Raw genomic sequence first — 19824 nt, forward strand, 5'->3', positions numbered from 1 at the left:
CCACTGGTGGGAGGCTGTAATTACAGTACAATGAATTTACACGGCAGTTCCCATTATAAATACGATCCTGTGAATTAAGTCAGCAGAAGTGCACAAAGACACCTTGTGCATGAAATGCTTCATTCACATGATTAATTCATTTTATAACTGTGTGATAAATTAAGCACTCATGCATTATTAGTTTTGCACTTTCTGATGGTGCTAATCTTACATTTGCCTGATACTGCTCCAAGATCACATGGCCGGGAAACTCGGGCTCCGGGACAGAAGCAAACTCTTTGATGATATCCTCGAGTGCCTGAAGTCCGGCCATTCTCAGCTGGTTGCTGTGGTCAGTAGCGGCCATGAAGGCCATGCGAATAAGGTCAGAAAGATGCAACACCAGCAGCTCACCTGCATAAAGGTCAGAGAGGAGAGTAAAAAACTGGCCACCTGAAGAAACATAGTCACAGTGTCAGAATTCACCTCATCCTCATCTCCCATCATTACCCGGGCTGTTTTAAAAGTGTTAGCTTGGTTGGTGATAAGGGCAGCACGGTAGCATTGTGGATAGCACAATTGCTTCACAGCTCCAGGGTCCCAGGTTCGATTCCGGCTTGGGTCACTGTCTGTGCGGAGTCTGCACATCCTCCCCGTGTGTGCGTGGGTTTCCTCCGGGTGCTCCGGTTTCCTCCCACAGTCCAAAGATGTGCAGGTTAGGTGGATTGGCCATGATAAATTGCCCTTAGTGTCCAAAATTGCCCTTAGTGTTGGGTGGGGTTACTGGGTTATGGGGATAGGGTGGAGGTGTGGGCTTGGGTAGTGTGCTCTTTCCAAGAGCCGGTGCAGACTCAATGGGCCAAATGGCCTCCTTCTGCACTGTAAATTCTATGAAACTTGTGTTTCGCTCTCATATTTTATACAATGAAAACTTCCACTTATATAGCACCTTTAACATAGTTAAATGGTGTCCGGCTCCGGAAATTGAACTTTACGAGCCTGGTGGATAGGGCCAAGGCGGATCTGCAGAGGTGGGATAGCCTCCCTCTATCATTGGTAGGCTGGGTACAAATCGGTAAAGATGAATTTTTTGCCGCCGGTTTTTATTTTTATTCCAATGCTTACCGGTCTTCTTGCTGAAAGCATTTTTTTTATAGGGGTGGAACAGTTGATTTCCTTATTTATCTGGGGAGGCACGGTAGCTTAGATTTGTAAAACGGTGCTTCAGAGAGGGCAGCAGTCGGGGGTTTGGTTCTACCGAATCTGATGTATTATTATTGGGTAGTGAACGCCGATATGTTGCAGGGTTGGTGTAGGGATCCGGAAGTAATTTGGGCAAGGATGGAGGCAGGTCCTTGTAGGAAGTTGGGTTGTGAGCGTTGGCAACACCGCCGCTCCCATTTGCCTCAGCTAAACATTCGGATAATTCAATGGTGGTGGCCACACTGAGTATATGGAGGCAGTTTCTACAGCTTTTTAAAACTGGGGCGGAGTCAAAGCTGATGCCAATCCGAGCAAATCATTTGTTTGAGCCGTCAAGATTGGATGCTGGGTTTCGGGGCGAGGAGTGGGGGTGGTGGAATTGAAGGATTTATTTCTGGAAGGGTGGTTCGAGAACTTGAGAGTTTGTGGAGAAGTTTGGGATCCCCTGGACAGGGTCTTTTGCTACAGGCAGTTGCGGGATTTGGCAAGGAAGGTTTTTCCGATGACACCACCCTCTTCATTGTTGGAGGGGTTGTTGTCGATGGTGGGGTTGGGGGGGGGGGGGGGGGGGGGGGTCACTGGCAACCTATGGGAGGATTATGGAGAAGGATACGGTGTCGCTGGAGGGGATTAAGATCAAGTGGGAGGAGGAGCTGGGGATGGCGCTGGAGAAGGTATTGTGGTGTGAGGTGTTGTGGAGGGTGAACGCCTTAATCTCGTGCGCGAGACTAGGATTAATACAATCAAAGTTGGTGTACAGGGCGCACCTGACAAGGTCAAGACTGAGCCGCTTGTTTGAAGGGGTGGAGAAGACACTTGCAAATGGTGTGGGAGGGGCCCAGCCAACCACGTACACATGGTCTGGTCCTGCCCGAAGTTGGGGAAGTTTTGGGGTTCTTTCTTCAGCACCATATTGGCGATCTTGGAGCCCAGTCCTGTGGGGACCATACTTGGGGTATCGGAGCTGCCAGAGCTGCAGACTGAGGCAGACATTTTAACCTTTGCGTCGCTGGTTGCTCGAAGGTGGGTTCTGTTGGGGTGGAGGTCAGCTTCTCCGCCCTCTCCCTTGGTGTGGTTGGGGGACCTGATGGATCTCCTGTACCTTGAGAAGGTTAATTTCACCATGAGGGGAGCTTTGAGGGATTTTATAAGAGTTGGCGCTCGTATTCTAAGTGTTGGTCACCGTCAGCTGTTGGGGGACAGGGGGCTGAAGAGAGGAATTCGGGAGTGGAGTAGGGGGTTATTTTTTTTGAGTCTTCTGTGTATCAGTTAACGTCCCACAACCACACCTATTTTGTGTTCTGTTTTATGTATAAAGTGTTAAAAACCTAATAAAAATACTTTTTTAAAAGTTAGATGGCCCAAGGCACTTCACATGAGTTTATATAACAAAATTTGATAAAGCTACGTAAGGAGATAGCAGAGCATGTGATCAAAAGCTTGATTAAAGAGGTAGGTTTTGAGAAAAGTCTTATAGGAGTAGAAAGAAGCAAAGAGGTTTAGGGTGGGAATTTTTTTGAATCTTTGGAATTCTCGATCCTTTGAACAAGAACAACAAAGAACAAAGAAATGTACAGCACAGGAACAGGCCCTTCGGCCCTCCAAGCCCGTGCCGACCATGCTGCCCGACTAAACTACAATCTTCTACACTTCCTGGGTCCGTATCCCTCTATTCCCATCCTATTCATGTATTTGTCAAGATGCCCCTCAAACGTCACTATCGTCCCTGCTTCCACCACCTCCTCCGGTAGCGAGTTCCAGGCACCCACTACCCTCTGCGTAAAAAAACTTGCCTCGTACATCTACTCTAAACCTTGCCCCTCTCACCTTAAACCTATGCCCCCTAGTAATTGACCCCTCTACCCTGGGGAAAAGCCTCTGACTATCCACTCTGTCTATGCCCCTCATAATTTTGTAGATCTCTATCAGGTCTCCCCTCAACCTCCTTCGTTCCAGTGAGAACAAACCGAGTTTATTCAACCGCTCCTCATAGCTAATGCCCTCCATACCAGGCAACATTCTGGTAAATCTCTTCTGCACCCTCTCTAAAGCCTCCACATCCTTCTGGTAGTGTGGCGACCAGAACTGTGGATGCGCAATCATTGGCACGTTCAAGGCAGAAATCGATAGATTTATGGACACTAATGACACCCAGGGATAATGGGGGAGAATGGTGTTGAGCTAGATGATCAGTCATGACCAGCTTGAATGGTGCAATAGGTTGGGTGGGCCGAATGGCCTACTCATGCTCCCATGTTCCTATTCCAGAGCTTTCGGCCCAGGCAGCTGATAAGAGTTTTGAATGAGCTCAAGCTTCTGAATGTGGGATGTCTGCTAGGAGCGCACTGGAATAATTAAGTGAAGATGTGACAAAAATGAAACACTGCAATTTTAAGCAAAGTGTACAAAAGGCCTCAATTCCTATGTTATAAACATTGGCATCGGATGACTTAAATACTACGGCAATACGGGCACTTCAATGCTATAGCTCTGTGAAATTATTTACATCAGTCACCAATTTGTGTAGCCATGCGAAGCAAGTGAGGCTTTGCCCTGTTGGGAGAATACATAACCAATGGTCAACACACAAGCAGGTGACCTACTTTTAGGATTCTTCAATCTCGAGGCCCTGGCCCTGGCGAGGTCGAAGTGTGTCTCGTCTGTGTTCTCACACAGCAGGATGATACGACACAGGCACTCGGCGGCAAACACGCGGGTGACCCACCGTGGGGCAACACAAGGCTTGGATTTATCATCATCGCCCGTGCTTGTGAACATAATCTCATCGTCCATCTCGCCCTTTTTCTCTCCGTCTTCATCTTTCATTCTCTCCAATTGATCCGCAGCACTTGCATCTGGAAACCCAAGAAATACTCCCAATTTAGAACATCACCCTTGAAAAAAAAGTGTTACTCTAGCCTCTGAAGCAGAATTCAAAACCCATACCAGAGAGATTTGAGCATGATATCCAGACTGATACTCCAATGGCATACTGAAGGATGCACTACCTTTCAGGTGGGCATAAAATACCCTATGGCGCTATTTCAAAGAACAGCAGGGCAGTTCTTCCCAATATCCTGCCTAATAGTTATTAAAACAGATGATCTGGTCATTATCACACTGCTGTTTGTGGGATCTTACTGTTCACAAATTGGCTGCTGGGAATGGGCTCAATACATCTCTGAAATCCAAAACCAGACTCTTCAGCAATTGGGGGAGTTACTACTTGAGCACACACACAAGCTTGCGCTCAAAAGTTAATTTATGAGTGCAGGGTAATGTCAGGAAGCACTTATTCACACGAACGGTAGCGGAACTCTCGTCCCCCCAAAAAAGTGTTGAGGTTCAGGGTCAACCGGGAATATCAAAAGTGATAGTTTGTTCTTCAGCAAGGGTGTTGAGGATTACTGAATCGGGGAAGTTGGACAGAGATCAGCCACAATCTAATTGCATGCAGGAACAGTTTGGAGGGGCTGAGTGTTCCGCTGTCCCCAAGACATGTGCTATTGTAGATTTACAGCACTGTTTGCAAAAAACAAAAGGAGAACAAACTCACAACAATAAGAGTCTAAAATTAGTTTCATTGTTATTAGTGGCTACATCTGATGTAGAAGAACAGTTTGTCCAATATGTTGGTCACTTGGCATTTGTGGTTAATTTGGAATCCAGATCTGGCAAGTTGCATTACCGGCTAAATAATAAGTAACAAACATTCACTGGTCATATTCATATGTCGATATGAACTCCTTTCTGTGAGTTGGTTGGTGCAATGATGAGATGAAGAACAAGTGTTTTTTGATCATTGTGAATACTTTACTTCCTTAGTTACTGAATGGTGTTAAATGTTTTGAATTATGGAGTGATAAAGCACAGGAAGTGGCCATTTGGTCCATTTACTTATGCATATGAAGCACATCTACTTATACTGTGGCATTTTCCACGTAAATTAGTGCAGCACGGTGACACAGTGGTTAGCACTGCTGCCTCACAGCACCAGGGACCCGGGTTCAATTCTGGCCTTGGGTCACTGTCTGTGTGGAGTTTGCACACACTCCCCGTGTCTGTGTGGGTTTCCTCCGGGTGCTCCGGTTTCCTCCCACAGTCCAAAGATGTGCAGGTTAGGTGGGGTAATGGGGATGGGGACGGGGAGTGGGTCTAGGAAGGGCGCTCTTTCAGAGGGTTGGTGCAGACTCGATGGGCTGAATGGATTTCTTCTGCACTGTAGGGATTCTATAGTGCACATGGATGAAGCTGAGCCACCATAGCCACATCTGTGGGTAATCAGTGATTTCTGTTGGACAACACTGATGTAGATGATCTGGTATGGGAGTAATCTTGTTGTAAAGCTATCGAACTGGGTCTTTACAGAAGGCCCTTCATCATTTGAGAACAGAAATGCCAAATTATCACGTCAGATCTCGGCTGTTTATCAAATCAGTTCTTTCACCCCAAATTCAACCTCTTTTCTTGTAGATTTTGTTAGGCATTAAGGGAACCATAACCAAAGTGGGTAGATTGAGTTAAGATACTATGATCTAAGTTAAAAAACCACAATCTAACTGAATGGTAGAACAGGTTTGAAGAGCTGAATGGCCTCCTCCTGTTCTGATATTCCTGCACTGCACTGGATAAACATGGGACCCTTGGTGAGGGACAGGGACTAGAAACAAATAATAGGCATGGAAACGTAAAAGTGTTTTCCCAGAAACGTGCTCGCGGCACACAGTACTGATCTTATTTCTTACCAGTTGATGCAGCCAGGACGCCTTTACACAGCTTCAGCCAATGCGAAAGTTTCTGAACTGCCAAGGATGAAAGCATGTGGCCCAAAGTGTCATGAATGTCAGCACACAGCTTGCGGTCAGTCTCACGGTCCAGCATCCCAAACAAAACTCCTTCCAGGCCAGTCTCTGTGATATTTACATCTGAGGTGGAACAGACAGATTTTAATCACTTCACTGCTTCAAAAGGTGAAACTGGTCATACCGGTTTCTCAGGAGAGGTATTTGGTCGAGACAGGTGCCACCACTTTCTGACAGAGACAGACTTCTATGCAAGAGTGCCCTATCGGACATCTCAAAACCTTGCTGGCAATGAATCACACATATTGTGATATGTATAAGAAATGTGTAGAATATATATATATATATATATATATATGATATATGCAGACATGTGCAGAACTTTAGAGGTATTCAAATTTAAGAAAGGGTTTTGGAGGGAGAAAAGGTTCCCAGTAGAAAGAGAGTCCGTGAACATAGATTTAAGTTAGTTGGCAAAAGGATCAGAGGTGGGATGCAGAGAACATTTGTTTTTAGGCAGCTCGTTGTTAGAATGTGGAATGCAATGCCTAAGAGGATACTGGAAACAGATTCAATAACAACTTTCAAAAGAGAGGATAAATATTTGAAAAGGAAACACTTGCAGGCGTGTGGGGTAAGTGCAGGGGAGTGGGGTTAATTGGATAGCTGTATCAAAGAGCAGACACAAACAGGATGGGCCGAGCCGTCTGTTTTAGATCTGTAACATTGTAAGAGGTGGAAAGTGCACTGTGGTTTTTAATCCCCTGCAGATAGAGCCTCAAAACCTGCAACTTTGGGGCTGAGGCCTCGCAGGATTCTGGATCTCGCCGGTGTTCGGGTTGGGCGGTTTGGGTTAGGGGACTAATTAAAACTACATTATTATTTTCTCAGCATAGACATGTACCCTGTCTTTGAGAGCCAGCTGAGACTGTCATCATAGTGTGTATAGACCAAAACCTCAGCTAAAATCACAGATAGCTGCAGCACTGCTCTGTCTGCAGACTCAGGGAAGTTTATTCTCAGGGAAGAAACAATTCAAGATGTCCTTAAAAAATGGTCTGTTTTTCGCACTTAACTAGGGCTAGGATGAGTCGGTTGTTCGAGGGGGTGAAAGAGAAGTGTGAGCGTTGTGGGGGGAACCGGACAAATCAAGTGCATATGTTCTGAGCATGTCCAGAGCTGGTGAGATTTGGGGTTTCCTTCTTCAGCAGCACGTTGCCGATTCTACAGATGGAATTGGAGCCCAGTCCCCTAGTGGCCATATTTGGGGTGTAAGACCTGCCGGAGATGCAGATGGGTGCGGGGGCCGATGTTTTAGCCTTCGCCTTGTTGGTCGTTTGCAGGTGGGTGCTGTTGGAATGGAGGTCAGCTTCTCCGCCCATTGCCTTGGTATTGCTGGGGGATCTTGTGGAGTTTTTGCACCTTGAGAAAATTAAGTATACATTAAGGGGTGCAATTGAGAAGTTTTAGAACAGATGGGGTCCTTTCGTTCTTTTTTAAAGAGCTAGTCACCATCAGTTGTTGGGAGGGGGCGCTGAGGGTTGTGGTTTTGTTTGAGGGTGTTTTTTGTTTTATTCTATTGTTCTGTATTCATTAAAAAATGTTCAATACAAATATTTTTAAAATATGTCTGGTTTTTGGATAGCCGGATTTGAGATACCGTACCTGTACTTCAGTCTGTTCTCATTCACTCATTGACCAATGAAGCTTTTCCAAGGTAAGTGGTAATATTTTGAAATTGGAATTGTACCCTGTGGTAAGGCAACAGCATGGTAAAAAATTGGGAGTTGTAGGTTGGTGACATGGAAGCTGGATCACTGGGGCCAAGAGAGCTTACCACTGGCGCAAAAGAAATCAGTGTGAACGTGTCCTAAATAAAAAGGTTGTCATCAAATTTAGGTGCTTTGCCATTGAGTTGGAGGAAAATTCATAACAAAAGGTACAGTAGTTTCACAGAACACAGAACATACAGTGCAGAAGGAGGCCATTCGGCCCATCAAGTCTGCACCGAACCACTTAAGCCCTCACTTCCCCCATCCCCGTAACCCAATAACCCCACCTAACCTTTTTGGTCACCAAGGGCAATTTAGCATGGCCAATCCACCTAACCTGCACTTCTTTGGACTGTGGGAGGAAACCGGAGCACCCAGAGGAAACCCACGCAGACACAGGGAGAACGTGCAGACTCCGTACAGACAGTGACCCAGCGGGGAATCAAACCTGGGACCCTGGCGGTGAAGCCAGTGAGCTATCCACTTGTGCTACCATGCTGTCCTGGATTATTTCTTCAGCAAAATGCAGCGAGTGGAAGATAGTTATAGCCATATTGCTGTCAGCAACCAGGAAAGATTGCACAACCAGGTTTAAGGTGCAACAATCTTCGAGCCACTGCATTTTCCGCAAAAATCACTTTTAATAGAAGACACTGGTGTAGTTTTGGTAATTTGTTCAGTTTGCTTTAGTGGGTAGAGTTTTTAAATAGACTCTGTAGACTTTGTTTTCTGTAGTGAGCTTTTTAAATACTCCATTTGCTGAGTAAATACTCTATTTGTTGCGACTCCTCCTAGTCTCGTGGGAATGGTTCCAGGGATGTGGAACCTCAGGTTTGAAGATAGAATGGAGAAGTTAGGACTGCTTTCCATGTAGAAGAGAAGCCCAAGTGGAGATTTGATGGAGATGTTCAAAATCATGAGGGGCTTGAACAGAGTAGATAGGAGGTAACCATTCCCACTCACGAAAGGATAAAGACGAGAGGGTGAAGATTTAAAATGATTTGCAAAAGAAGCAAAAGCAATATGAGAAAAACTTTTTCACACAGCGAGGGTTTAAGGCCTGGAATGAATTGCTTGAGAGTGTGGTGTAGGCAGGTTCAATCGAGGCATTCCAAGGGGATTAGACTGTTATTTGAAGAGGACGAATGTGTAGGGTTATGGTGAGGAAGTGGGAAAATAGCACAAAGTAAATTGCTCATTCAGTAGTCACGATGGGACCGTGCAAAGAACAGTATTGAACCAGAAGATCAGGCATGATCTTACTGAATGTTGGAGAGGGCTTGCATGGCTGAATGGCCTTCACCTGCTCTTATTTCTTTATGCTCTGCACTGGAACAATTCTGTGAAGTCCCACCCTACCTCCAACTCATTGGTTGACACAGTGTTATCAACATACTCTCGTGTACCACAAAAGCAAAATATTGCAGAAGATGAAGTTCTGAAATAAGAACAAAATTCCGGCAATACTTAGCAGGTCTGTCAGTGTTTTTGGAGAGAGAAACAGAGTTGATGACTTTTATTCATAATCACACATCTGAAGTATTAACTCCCAGAGTCTCTGGTACGATCTCTGGGTGAGACTGACGGAGGAATTACAATTATATCCATTCTTTCCATGGTTTGTGATGTTACTAAATGCTTACTAAACTCTTTTCTTTTATTACAAAAGAGATTGGGTGAGCATCACACCATACTGTTCAGACCATCAGTGACTGCTGGCCTTAAGTAGCCACACTGATCTACGTTCAAAAGTTTCTTTCCTTCCCTTGCACTCTACAATTGAGAATCACTCACCAATGCCACTGCTTTCCTGGTTTCCAGCATTCCGGGCGAGAGTCATTGCGTAGGCACACACCTCGGCTGCTTCTCTTTGAGCGAGCTGGCGGAGACAGGCAACTGCTGCTCTCCGAAGCAGCAGGTGAGAGCTGCAAAGGTGGACCTGTGATAGGTAAAGTATCAGGTGTCATCAGTCAGATGGCTAAAGTGAAGAATATGTAATTTAAACTATCTGGTTGAATGAGTACATTAGTTGGATTTCAGACCCGCTCCGCATAAATGAAGATCTGCATTCTGTGCATTCAACCATACAGTTGTGATTAACAAAGGAATTTCAGATATATTGTATTATAATTTGGTGCAATGAGGGTTAAAAGTCAAGCTTAGTATTTGACTGTTGCAGTCATGTTTTTAAAAATCCTGGTTTGAAAGACAGCTAGGCTTTTTGGAGACAGAGATGCAATTAGAGCATCGTAAAAGTTTGGGCTAAAGTTTGGACAAAACAAAGGAGATTATCATCGACTTTAGGAAGCGTAGTGGAGAACATGCCCCTGTCTACATCAATGGGAACGAAGTAGAAATGGTCGAGAGCTTCAAGTTTTTAGGTTTACAGATCACTAACAGCCTGTCCTGGTCCCCCCATGCCGACACCATAGTTAAGAAAGCCATCCAACGACTCTTCTTTCTCAGAGGACTGAGGAAATTTGGCATGTCAGCTACGACCCTCACCAACTTCTACAGATGCACCATAGAAAGCATTATTTCTGGTTGTATCACAGCTTGGTATGGAGCCTGCTCTACCCAAGACCGCAGGGAACTACAAAAGGTCGTGAATGTAGCCCAGTCCATCACGCAAACCAGCCTACCATCCATTGACTCTATCTATAATTCCCGCTGCCTCAGAAAGGCAGTCAGCATAATTAAGGACGCCACTCACCCCGGACATACTCTCTTCCACCTCCTTCCGTCAGGAAAAAGATACCAAAGTTTGAGGTCAGGTACCAACCGACTCAAGAACAGCTTCTTCCCTGCTGCCATCAGACTTTCGAATGGACCTACCTCGTATTAAGTTGATCCTTTCTCTAGACCTTGCTATAACTGTAACATTATATTCTGCAGTCTCTCCTTCCTTCCTTATGTACGGTATGCATTGTTTGTACAGCATGCAAGAAACAATACGTTTCACTGTATACTAAATAATAAATCAAATCAAATCAAATAATGGACTTTTGTTATTTTAAGAGGGTTCCTCTGGGAGTAAATAATCAGAGACAATGTGTTTAGTTTCCATAAGACCATAAGACATAGGAGCGGAAGTAAGGCCATTCGGCCCATCGAGTCCACTCCACCATTCAATCATGGCTGATTTCAACTCCATTTACCCGCTCTCTCTCCATAGCCCTTAATTCCTCGAGAAATCAAGAATTTATCAACTTCTGTCTTAAAGACACTCAACGTCCCGGCCTCCACCGCCCTCTGTGGCAATGAATTCCACAGACCCACCACTCTCTGGCTGAAGAAATTTCTCCTCATCTCTGTTCTAAAGTGACTCCCTTTTATTCTAAGGCTGTGCCCCCGGGTCCTAGTCTCCCCTGCTAATGGAAACAACTTCCCAACGTCCACCCTATCTAAGCCATTCATTATCTTGTAAGTTTCTATTAGATCTCCCCTCAACCTCCTAAACTCCAATGAATATAATCCCAGGATCCTCAGACGTTCATCGTATGTTAGGCCTACTATGCCTGGGATCATCCGTGTGAATCTCCGCTGGACCCGCTCCAGTGCCAGTGTGTCCTTCCTGAGGTGTGGGGCCCAAAATTGCTCACAGTATTCTAAATGGGGCCTAACTAATGCTTTATAAAGCTTCAGAAGTACATCCCTGCTTTTATATTCCAAGCCTCTTGAGATAAATGATAACATTGCATTTGCTTTCTTAATTACGGACTCAACCTGCAAGTTTACCTTTAGAGAATCCTGGACTAGGACTCCCAAGTCCCTTTGCACTTCAGCATTATGAATTTTGTCACCGTTTAGAAAATAGTCCATGCCTCTATTCTTTTTTCCAAAGTGCAAGACCTCGCACTTGCCCACGTTGAATTTCATCAGCCATTTCTTGGACCACTCTCCTAAACTGTCTAAATCTTTCAATAAGATTATGTTGTTAATGGTGGGGGGGGGAGCCAGGTGTTGAAGTAGTCAGGTTTTGACATTCAGTTTTAGACTGATGTGTGGACAGATAAGAAGCTGTGCTCTCAATACAGTTCAGCTAAAGAATTGATTGTGGACAGTCTGGTAGTTTCTGGAGAAACAGTCAGTTAAGGATTTGACTGTGGACAGACCAGTAACTGATCTCTCAAGTCAGAGTGTTAAAGATTTGCCGGCGAGCAGGAGAGAAGCAATTTCAAAAGCTGGCAGATAAACAGTATTTTGAGACAAGCAAGATTCTGCAAGCTGGATTCTGAAAGCTATCACTTTCTCAAAGTGGTTTATCTAAGGCATCTGTTTACAGCAAGTGTTCCCGAGTCTGCTCACTGTATTTAAAAGTGGATTGTGACCAGAGATGGGTTTGTTTGAGTGGCGATAAATGTAGCAGTTAAGGGTTATCATTTCAATGTATTTTTAACCATTGTTTAACTGGTAATTGTAAGCTACCGGTCTTTATGATGTTAATGTTAGTAATAAAGTTTGTTTTAATATACCATAATCCCTATTTGTGCGTGGAGTCATTCCTGGAGCGAAGTATCGTTTCCTCAGTGTTATAAATTAAAACATAACATTGGGATTTCTGTCCTGTATCCTGCCAAGTGTTAGGGTCTGGTCCGGGATCATAATACCGTTTAAATTACATATTCTTCACTGTTATATAATATTTACAGTGTAGAAACAAGCCATTCAGCCCAACTGATTTATACCAGCATATATTTGCCACGAACCTCCTCCACTCTACTTCATATCACACTCTGAGCTTTTTCCATATATACCTTAAATGCACCTCTGCGATTCACCTCAACTACTCCATGTGCTAGTTAGTTCCACATTCTCACCATTCTCTGGGTGAATAGGTTTCTCCTATGAGGTGAACACACTATGAGGTGAATAGGTTTCTCCTATGAGGTGAACACTCCTCATACAAATCCAGTGTTGAATTTATTAGGGCTTATCCTATATTTATGACCTTTATCTCCCCACAATTAGAAATATTTTCTCTGCATTCAGCTTGCCAAACCCATTTCATAATGATGTGGAGATGCCGGCGTTGGACTGGGGTGAGCACAGTAAGAAGTTTTACAACAACAGGTTAAAGTCCAACAGGTTTGTTTCGATGTCACTAGCTTTCGGAGCGCTGCTCCTTCCTCAGGTGAATGAAGAGGTATGTTCCAGAAACATATGTATATATATATAGACAGATTCAAAGATGCCAGACAATGCTTGGAATGCGACCATTGTCTGGCATCTTTGAATCTGTCTATATATATGTTTCTGGAACATACATCTTCATTCACCTGAGAAAGGAGCAGCGCTCCGAAAGCTAGTGACATCGAAACAAACCTGTTGGACTTTAACCTGGTGTTGTAAAACTTCTTACTGTGCCCATTTCATAATGTGTTTATTTGGCTTTCTCTTATATGCAACACTCCATGTGATTGCTAGTGTACAAGAGCGGACACAGCATGATCAATATTGGATCTGTGACTCATCCTGATGCTAAGGGATTCTGATTCAGAGGCATTGCTTTCACCAGCAATGATTTCCTGCATTGCTGTCTCTGGCAACAGCTGTAGGCTCAAACAATTCAGTGGTTAGGCCCTACGTCACAGGAGAGAAGATTAGAAACCTCACCACAAAACCCAAAAGAAAACCATTTCAAAAAGTCGTGATAACAGCCTGGATTAATGTGTAAAACACTTTGGGAACACCGGGCATTCTGGGTTGCTCAGTTGCGTTTGATTACTCGTCGGCCGCCCTGAGCCCAAAGGCAGCCGGAAGTTAACAGTCAGGATGTTTGATGATAGAAATCTATTCTACACTGGACTGTAATTTCGAACAAAAAAAACAAAAGACTTGTTTATGCATAGCCACCTTTCCTGACCTCAGGAAATTCCAAAGCGCTTCACAGGCAACGAAGTACGTTTGAAACATAGTCACTGGTGTAATGTGGGAAAAGTAGCAGGAAGAAAATGCACACGGAATGGGGGGTCACAAACAACAACCTGATGTTGACCAGATAATCAATTTTAGTCATGTTGGTTGAGGGATAAAGGTTGGCCAGATCACCTCGGAGAAATCCCCCTCTAATGATGCCATAGAATCTCCATTGCTAACCCAAGAGGACAGATGGAGTCTTGGTTTAATGTCTGATCTGAAAGATGACAGTGCGGCACTCCTTGCCCAGTGCACTGGGAGTGTCAGCAAAGATTGTGTGCTCAAGTCCAAAGTAGAACAAGAACCCGCACTTTCTGACTTGAAGGCGAGTGTGAGAGCCACTGAGCTTCGCTGCACCTGCATCAAACCACACCCTTTCTGTTCAATTCCACTTACACAGAGGCTGGGCACCAGACTGGACAGATTGACGTGACGTGGTGCAAACATATGAAGCTGCTGCAGGCAGGAAATTGCTGCCGCCTGGGCCAGAGAGTCAGAATGGTCTTGCATGATGGCACAGCCCACAAGGCAAGAAGAGCGTATTGTAGATGTGGAAGCTCCATTACCTGGAAAGAACAAAAAGCAAATTAATGGCACAGGCAGAAATTGCAACAGCAAATCACACAACGGTGGCAGTTTCTACATAATGCAATAGAGAAGAGTTAACTTTTCTTAAGTTAGCATCATTGTTCCAAGAGAATTTCAATAAAGAAACAGGCAATAGTTAGATAATTAAAGCAAAACAAGGGCAGCACGGTGGCACAGTGGTTAGCACTGCTGCCCCACGGCGCCGAGGTCCTGGGTTCGATCCTGGCTCTGGTCACTGTCCATGTGGAGTTTGCACATTCTCCCCGTGTTTGCGTGGGCTTCGCCCCCACAACCCAAAGATGTGCAGGGTAGGTGGATTGGCCTCGCTAAATTACCCCTTAACTGGAAAAAATGAATTGGGTACTCTAAATTTATTTTTAAAAAATTAAAGACAAAGCTAATGCATCCATATAGTCTCATTACATCCTCAGCGCATTCAAAAGTGCTTCATTCCCAACAAAGTATTTCAGAAGTGCAGTGTGGACAGCCAAAATAAACATCCAGGTTCAAAAACAGTAAATGAGATAAATGACTGACAATCTGCTTTGAGTAATGTCAATTGAGGGAGAAAAGTTAGGGAGAAAAGTTAGGAAGTTCACCAGGCCCTGGGTTTAACCACTTATCCAAAGGGCAGCACCTCTGATGGTGCAGCACACCCTCACTACTGCATAGGGAGCGTCAGCCTAGAGCTTCTGCAGTAGGGCTTGAACCACAACCTTCTGACTCCGAGGAGCGAGAGCTACCCACTAAGCTACGGCATAAATAGTTGTCCTTGAAGCACCATTGAGAAGGTGAACAGTTACTACTCACAAAGTCAACATTTTTGTTTAACTGGGAGGGTTAGCTGCACAAAACATTGCACAAGTTAATAACATTCCGAACATTTCATGCTCAAAGCAAACTTTGTTTAAAAGGTAGTTAAATGTAGCCAAGACCAGTAACAGATTCCCTGGTTCTTCACTATTTTCCCTGCCATGCTACCTTGCAGTTCTGGTCCGACAGTGGTGATTAGTGCACCCAAACAACGGCCCAAACATTGGTGCACTTCAGTGTGTGATGGAGGAACAGTCAACAGCAGTGTAAGTACCAGCGACAACGTGGGCTCGACATAGCCACGGTACATGGGACCACTGGAATCCACAATCAGTGCCAGAGAGTGAAGAGCCCAGGTCTGAAAGATATGAACACATCCAAACCTGTCACCATCATTAAACAATGTTGAACCAACAGACTAGGAGCTTAGACTTTGAATGGATTTACCTGGACTTCAGGGGAAGTACCGTCCTGTGCAAGTGCCAGAAGGATGCTGACACTTGTCTTCAGATGTTGCCCGGAGCCTATTCCACCAACATATCGATGAAGGCAGCCAAGCGCAAGTGAATGTCCCGTCCTAGACACCACATCGCGAGCAGATTTCAGTCTATCAAAACAAAAATATATAAGGAAATGCACTTTGATAGACCTTATACCTATATACAGTTAGTTCTTAAATGAAGCTGGTTCATTCAGAGCAGAAGTGCATGGTCCAGCTATTGACTATCATCAGTAGGACATTATTAACGATATGTGGAAAGTTCCTCTTTACTCAGAGGGGAAATTGGATTCAAGATTTAAATAGTGTGTTTCATTATTACACAGAAAGCAATAATGGTTAAAATGGAACCTGGTTTAAAAGGAATACAGGAAAAGGAGGAGTACTTTCAGACATTTTACTTTGTTCAAGGTGCTATATAAATGCAATTACTACTTGTGAAAATATTCCTAATTTCTGTTCAATTCCATAACACCATTGGTGCACTTGGGCCGTATCTAACAAGTATCAGGTGTCTTGAATGAACCAGCAATAGCTGATAACAACTAGAATAACTAAACCACATTCAGGGAACCTTCATACTACGAGCACGGTAGCACAGTTATTAGCACTGTTGCTTCACAGCGCCAGGGACTTGGGTAGAATTCCCGGCTTGAGTCACTGTCTATGCGGAGTTTGCACGATCTCCCTATGACTGTGTGCGTTTCCTCAGGGTGCTCCGGTTTCCTCCCACGAGTCCCAAAAGACATGCTTGTTAGGTGAAACAGACATTCTGAATTCTCCCTCTGAGACCCGAACAGGCGCCGGAGTGTGGTGACTAGGGGATTTTCGCAGTAACTTCATTGCAGTGTTAATGTAAGCATACTTGTGACACTAATAAAGATTATTATTATATTTGGAATAGAGTGGGGGGGGAAAAGAGTGAGTAAAGGGGAGTATGAATTGGTAGAATGTTTCAACATGTGGGGGACCCCAAAATTCGTGACAAGGGCGGCACAGTGACACAGTTGTTAGCACTGCTGCCTCACAGCACAAGGAACCCGGGTTCAATTCCAGCCGTTGTGACTGTCACGCGGGGTTTGCAAGTTCTCCCCATGTCTGTGTGGGTTTCCTCCGGGTGCTCCAGTTTCCTCCCACAGTCCAGAGGTGTGCAGGTTAGGTGAATTGGCCATGCTAAATTGCCCCTTACTGTCCAAAAGGTTAGGTGGGGTTACGGGGATAGGGTAGGGGTGTGGGCCTTGACAGGGTGCTCTTTCAGAGGTCGGTGCACTCAATGGGTAGAATGGCCTCCTTCTGCACTGTAGGGATTCTATAGATTCGCTATCATAAGATAGTTGCCAATAAAGCTAATCAGGTGAAACTCCGTTACCCAGAGAGTGTGAGGACATGGAACTCGCTACCACTGGGGGTGGTTCAGTCAAATAACAAAGATGCATTTAAGGTGAAGATAGATAAATACATGAGAGAGAAAGAAATGGAAGGATATGTTAATGGGTGTGATGAAGAGGGCTGGATGGTGGCTCTTGTGGAATATGAGCATCTACATGGACGTTGGGCTGAATGGCGTGTTTTTGTGCTGTAAATTCCATATATTGTAACTCTATGCAAAACAGTGACAATAAACACTGGACAATAAAGGGGTCTTGCTGAAAATAACTGAGATTAGATGGGAGACGAGAAAATGGACAAGACACGATTGCCTCTGACTGAAGCTCCACGGTTATTAAAACATACTTGTCAAAACTGTGCTGTGCCATCCTGGCTATGAAAGTGGCCTCTCCAACCACCTGGGCCATCCGCCCCAGAGCTTCACCGGCAGCACACCGCAAAATTGGATTAGGGTTATCAAGAGCACCCATGACGAGTGCCAGCGCTGACTTCCGCACCTCGTCAGGTCCCAGGGTACTTTTGTTCTCTGCTAGACCCTAAAAAGGAGAATGACACCTTCAGGAAGAGTGCGCTCAGCTGCTTTTTACATAGTTTGAATGTAAGAACTGTACAGGGCAGGACAAAATTATTTCAGCACATCTGTCAGCTATCGTCATTGAAATAAAAGTGGATTTGCGATGTGTAAAATATTCCACCAGGATAATGTCAAAATATTCTGATTGTGCACACACCACTCTGAGCTCCAGGTGTAGACTTGGGTTAGGAAACAGTCAGATGTCAACCATGGCTCAAATGAGTAACACTCTCAACTCTGAGTGAGAAAGTCGTAGGTTTAAGCTCCACCTCAGAGGCATGAGCACATATCTGGGCTGACACTCCCTGGGGGTTGCCATTGACCCAGAATCTGAACTGGGCCAGCCATAAGGATACTGCTGCAACAAGAGTAGGTCAGAGGCTGGAAATTCTACAGATGAGTTCAGCTCCAACAACACTCGAAGCTCAACACCATCCAGGTAAAAAAAAGCAGCCTGCCTGATTGACACCCCAACCAGCACCTTAAACATCAACTCCCACCACCACCAATGCACAGTAGTATCAGTGTGTACCATCTTCAGGATGCACTGCAGTGACTCAACAAAGGCGCTTTGAAAGCACCTTCCAAATCCATGACCTCTTCCGTCTGGAATAACAAGGACAGCAAATGCATGGGAAAAGCACCACCTGCAAGTTCCCCTCCAAGCCACTCACCATCCAGACTTGGATAGGTCAAAATCCTGGAATTCGCTGCCTAACAGCACTGTGGGTATGCCTACAACACATGGACAGGCTCATGAAGATGGCTTACCACCAACCTCTCAACGGCAATTAGGGTTGGGCAACAAATGCTCGCCTAGCTAGTGACAACTACATACCATGAACAAATGAAGAAAAAAAAAAGCTTAGTGCAGTACCTAGGGAGTGCTGCACTGTCGGAGATGCTGTCTTTTGGATGGGATGTTGGACTGAGATCCTGTCTGCCCTATCAGAGCTTGTATGAACCTCAGTGAAAGAACCCTACCTTCAGTGCACTGAGCACAGCAGTGAAGATGTTGATCTGTACAGCCTGCTGACGCACCCCCTTCGCCTGCTTGATGCATTCAGCAAAATGATCCAACATCTGGAGCCTGCGGAAACACATCAACTTGACGTAAGTGAATGCTTGTGACACGCATCATAAAGTTACAATTAAATTGTTAAATATTTCTCCAATGCTCGGTTAATTTAAAAATGACCAACAAATGAACGATGTTCGAAATGAAATAGATTCCATGGTGCATTACTAGCTTCAAAAGTCTTTTAAACACTGCTCGCATTGACCTGACCAGGAAACAGCACAACGTATGCAATTGGCAAGGACACAAGTTCATGATAGGCAGTAACACCCATAGAGGATCTTCAAGAAACACAAGCAAGTTTGTAGTACCGACAGATCAGTATTGCCTACATTCTTGTTCTGTGACCAGGTATACCATGGCTGTGGAAGGGATGGCTCACCTGTCAGATCATCAGGTGAAGACATGTGAGATGGAAATGAAAGGGACAATAAAACATGCAAAAACTGGAACCAGTGATGTAGCAGCTACTTCTATACCTCCTCCACACTCACCGTCCATGGCCCCAAACACTCCTCCCAGGTTAACTGTGATTTGTGTGCTGTATTCACTGTTCACACTGTGTTCTGTTCTACATTAGGGAGACCAAATGCAGATTGGGTGACCACTTTATGAAACACCTCAGTTCAGTCTATAATCATTATCTCAAGCCTCTGATCAGCTGTCAATTTGATTCTTCACCTTTCCCTCACTCCGACCTCTGTCCTTAGCCATTTGCAGGGTTTACGGGAACATCAGATCAGGATCAGCCCTTTGAGCTTGGTGGAGGGCGGGGGGGAATCTGACTCCGGGGTGGGGGGGGGGGGGTTCAGCAGTGGCCAGGCTCGCGATCGGGGGCCACCGATTGGTGGCCCATCGCGATCTGGGAGGGACCTACCTTCCTCCGCGCGGCTCACTGTGTGGGTCTGCCACATCGGCGGTGCCCGCGCCGAAGTCAGCCCCCGCGCATGCACGGCCGCGGGGTCTGGACAGCAGGGCCCTGCTGGCAGTCAGAGCTGCGGGAGGCATGCCGGAGCCCCCTGGACGCACGCTAGCCCCCTGGAAAATGGTGAATCGCCCTGGACTTGCGAGGAAAAAGTAAGGAGTGATTCTCGCCCGTTTTCCGGCGGGCTTGGGGACTTAGTCCCCAAAAGGGAGAATTCCGCCCCCAGACTCCAATACTTTCCTGAAAAGAGAATTCCACACACCATCAACCCAATGGGTACAGG

At 45.2% G+C, this 19824-nt stretch overlaps 1 protein-coding gene across 1 annotated transcript in view; it reads right to left on the reverse strand.

Moving 5' to 3' along the window:
• The window catches only part of heatr5b (HEAT repeat containing 5B), a 128057-nt gene that overhangs the window by 34267 nt on the left and 73966 nt on the right, over positions 1-19824 (reverse strand). The window contains exons 17-25 of the mRNA XM_072498484.1: positions 18523-18628; positions 17310-17500; positions 15524-15683; positions 15245-15434; positions 14072-14241; positions 9551-9695; positions 5928-6107; positions 3786-4037; positions 212-393 (exon numbers count right to left, since the gene is read on the reverse strand). Coding sequence (XP_072354585.1) covers positions 212-393; positions 3786-4037; positions 5928-6107; positions 9551-9695; positions 14072-14241; positions 15245-15434; positions 15524-15683; positions 17310-17500; positions 18523-18628 — 1576 coding nt within the window. The remainder of the gene's footprint in view (positions 1-211; positions 394-3785; positions 4038-5927; positions 6108-9550; positions 9696-14071; positions 14242-15244; positions 15435-15523; positions 15684-17309; positions 17501-18522; positions 18629-19824) is intronic.

The sequence above is a fragment of the Scyliorhinus torazame genome, chromosome 4, assembly GCF_047496885.1.
Source record: "Scyliorhinus torazame isolate Kashiwa2021f chromosome 4, sScyTor2.1, whole genome shotgun sequence".
In the NCBI taxonomy this organism is placed as follows: Eukaryota; Metazoa; Chordata; class Chondrichthyes; order Carcharhiniformes; family Scyliorhinidae; genus Scyliorhinus; species Scyliorhinus torazame.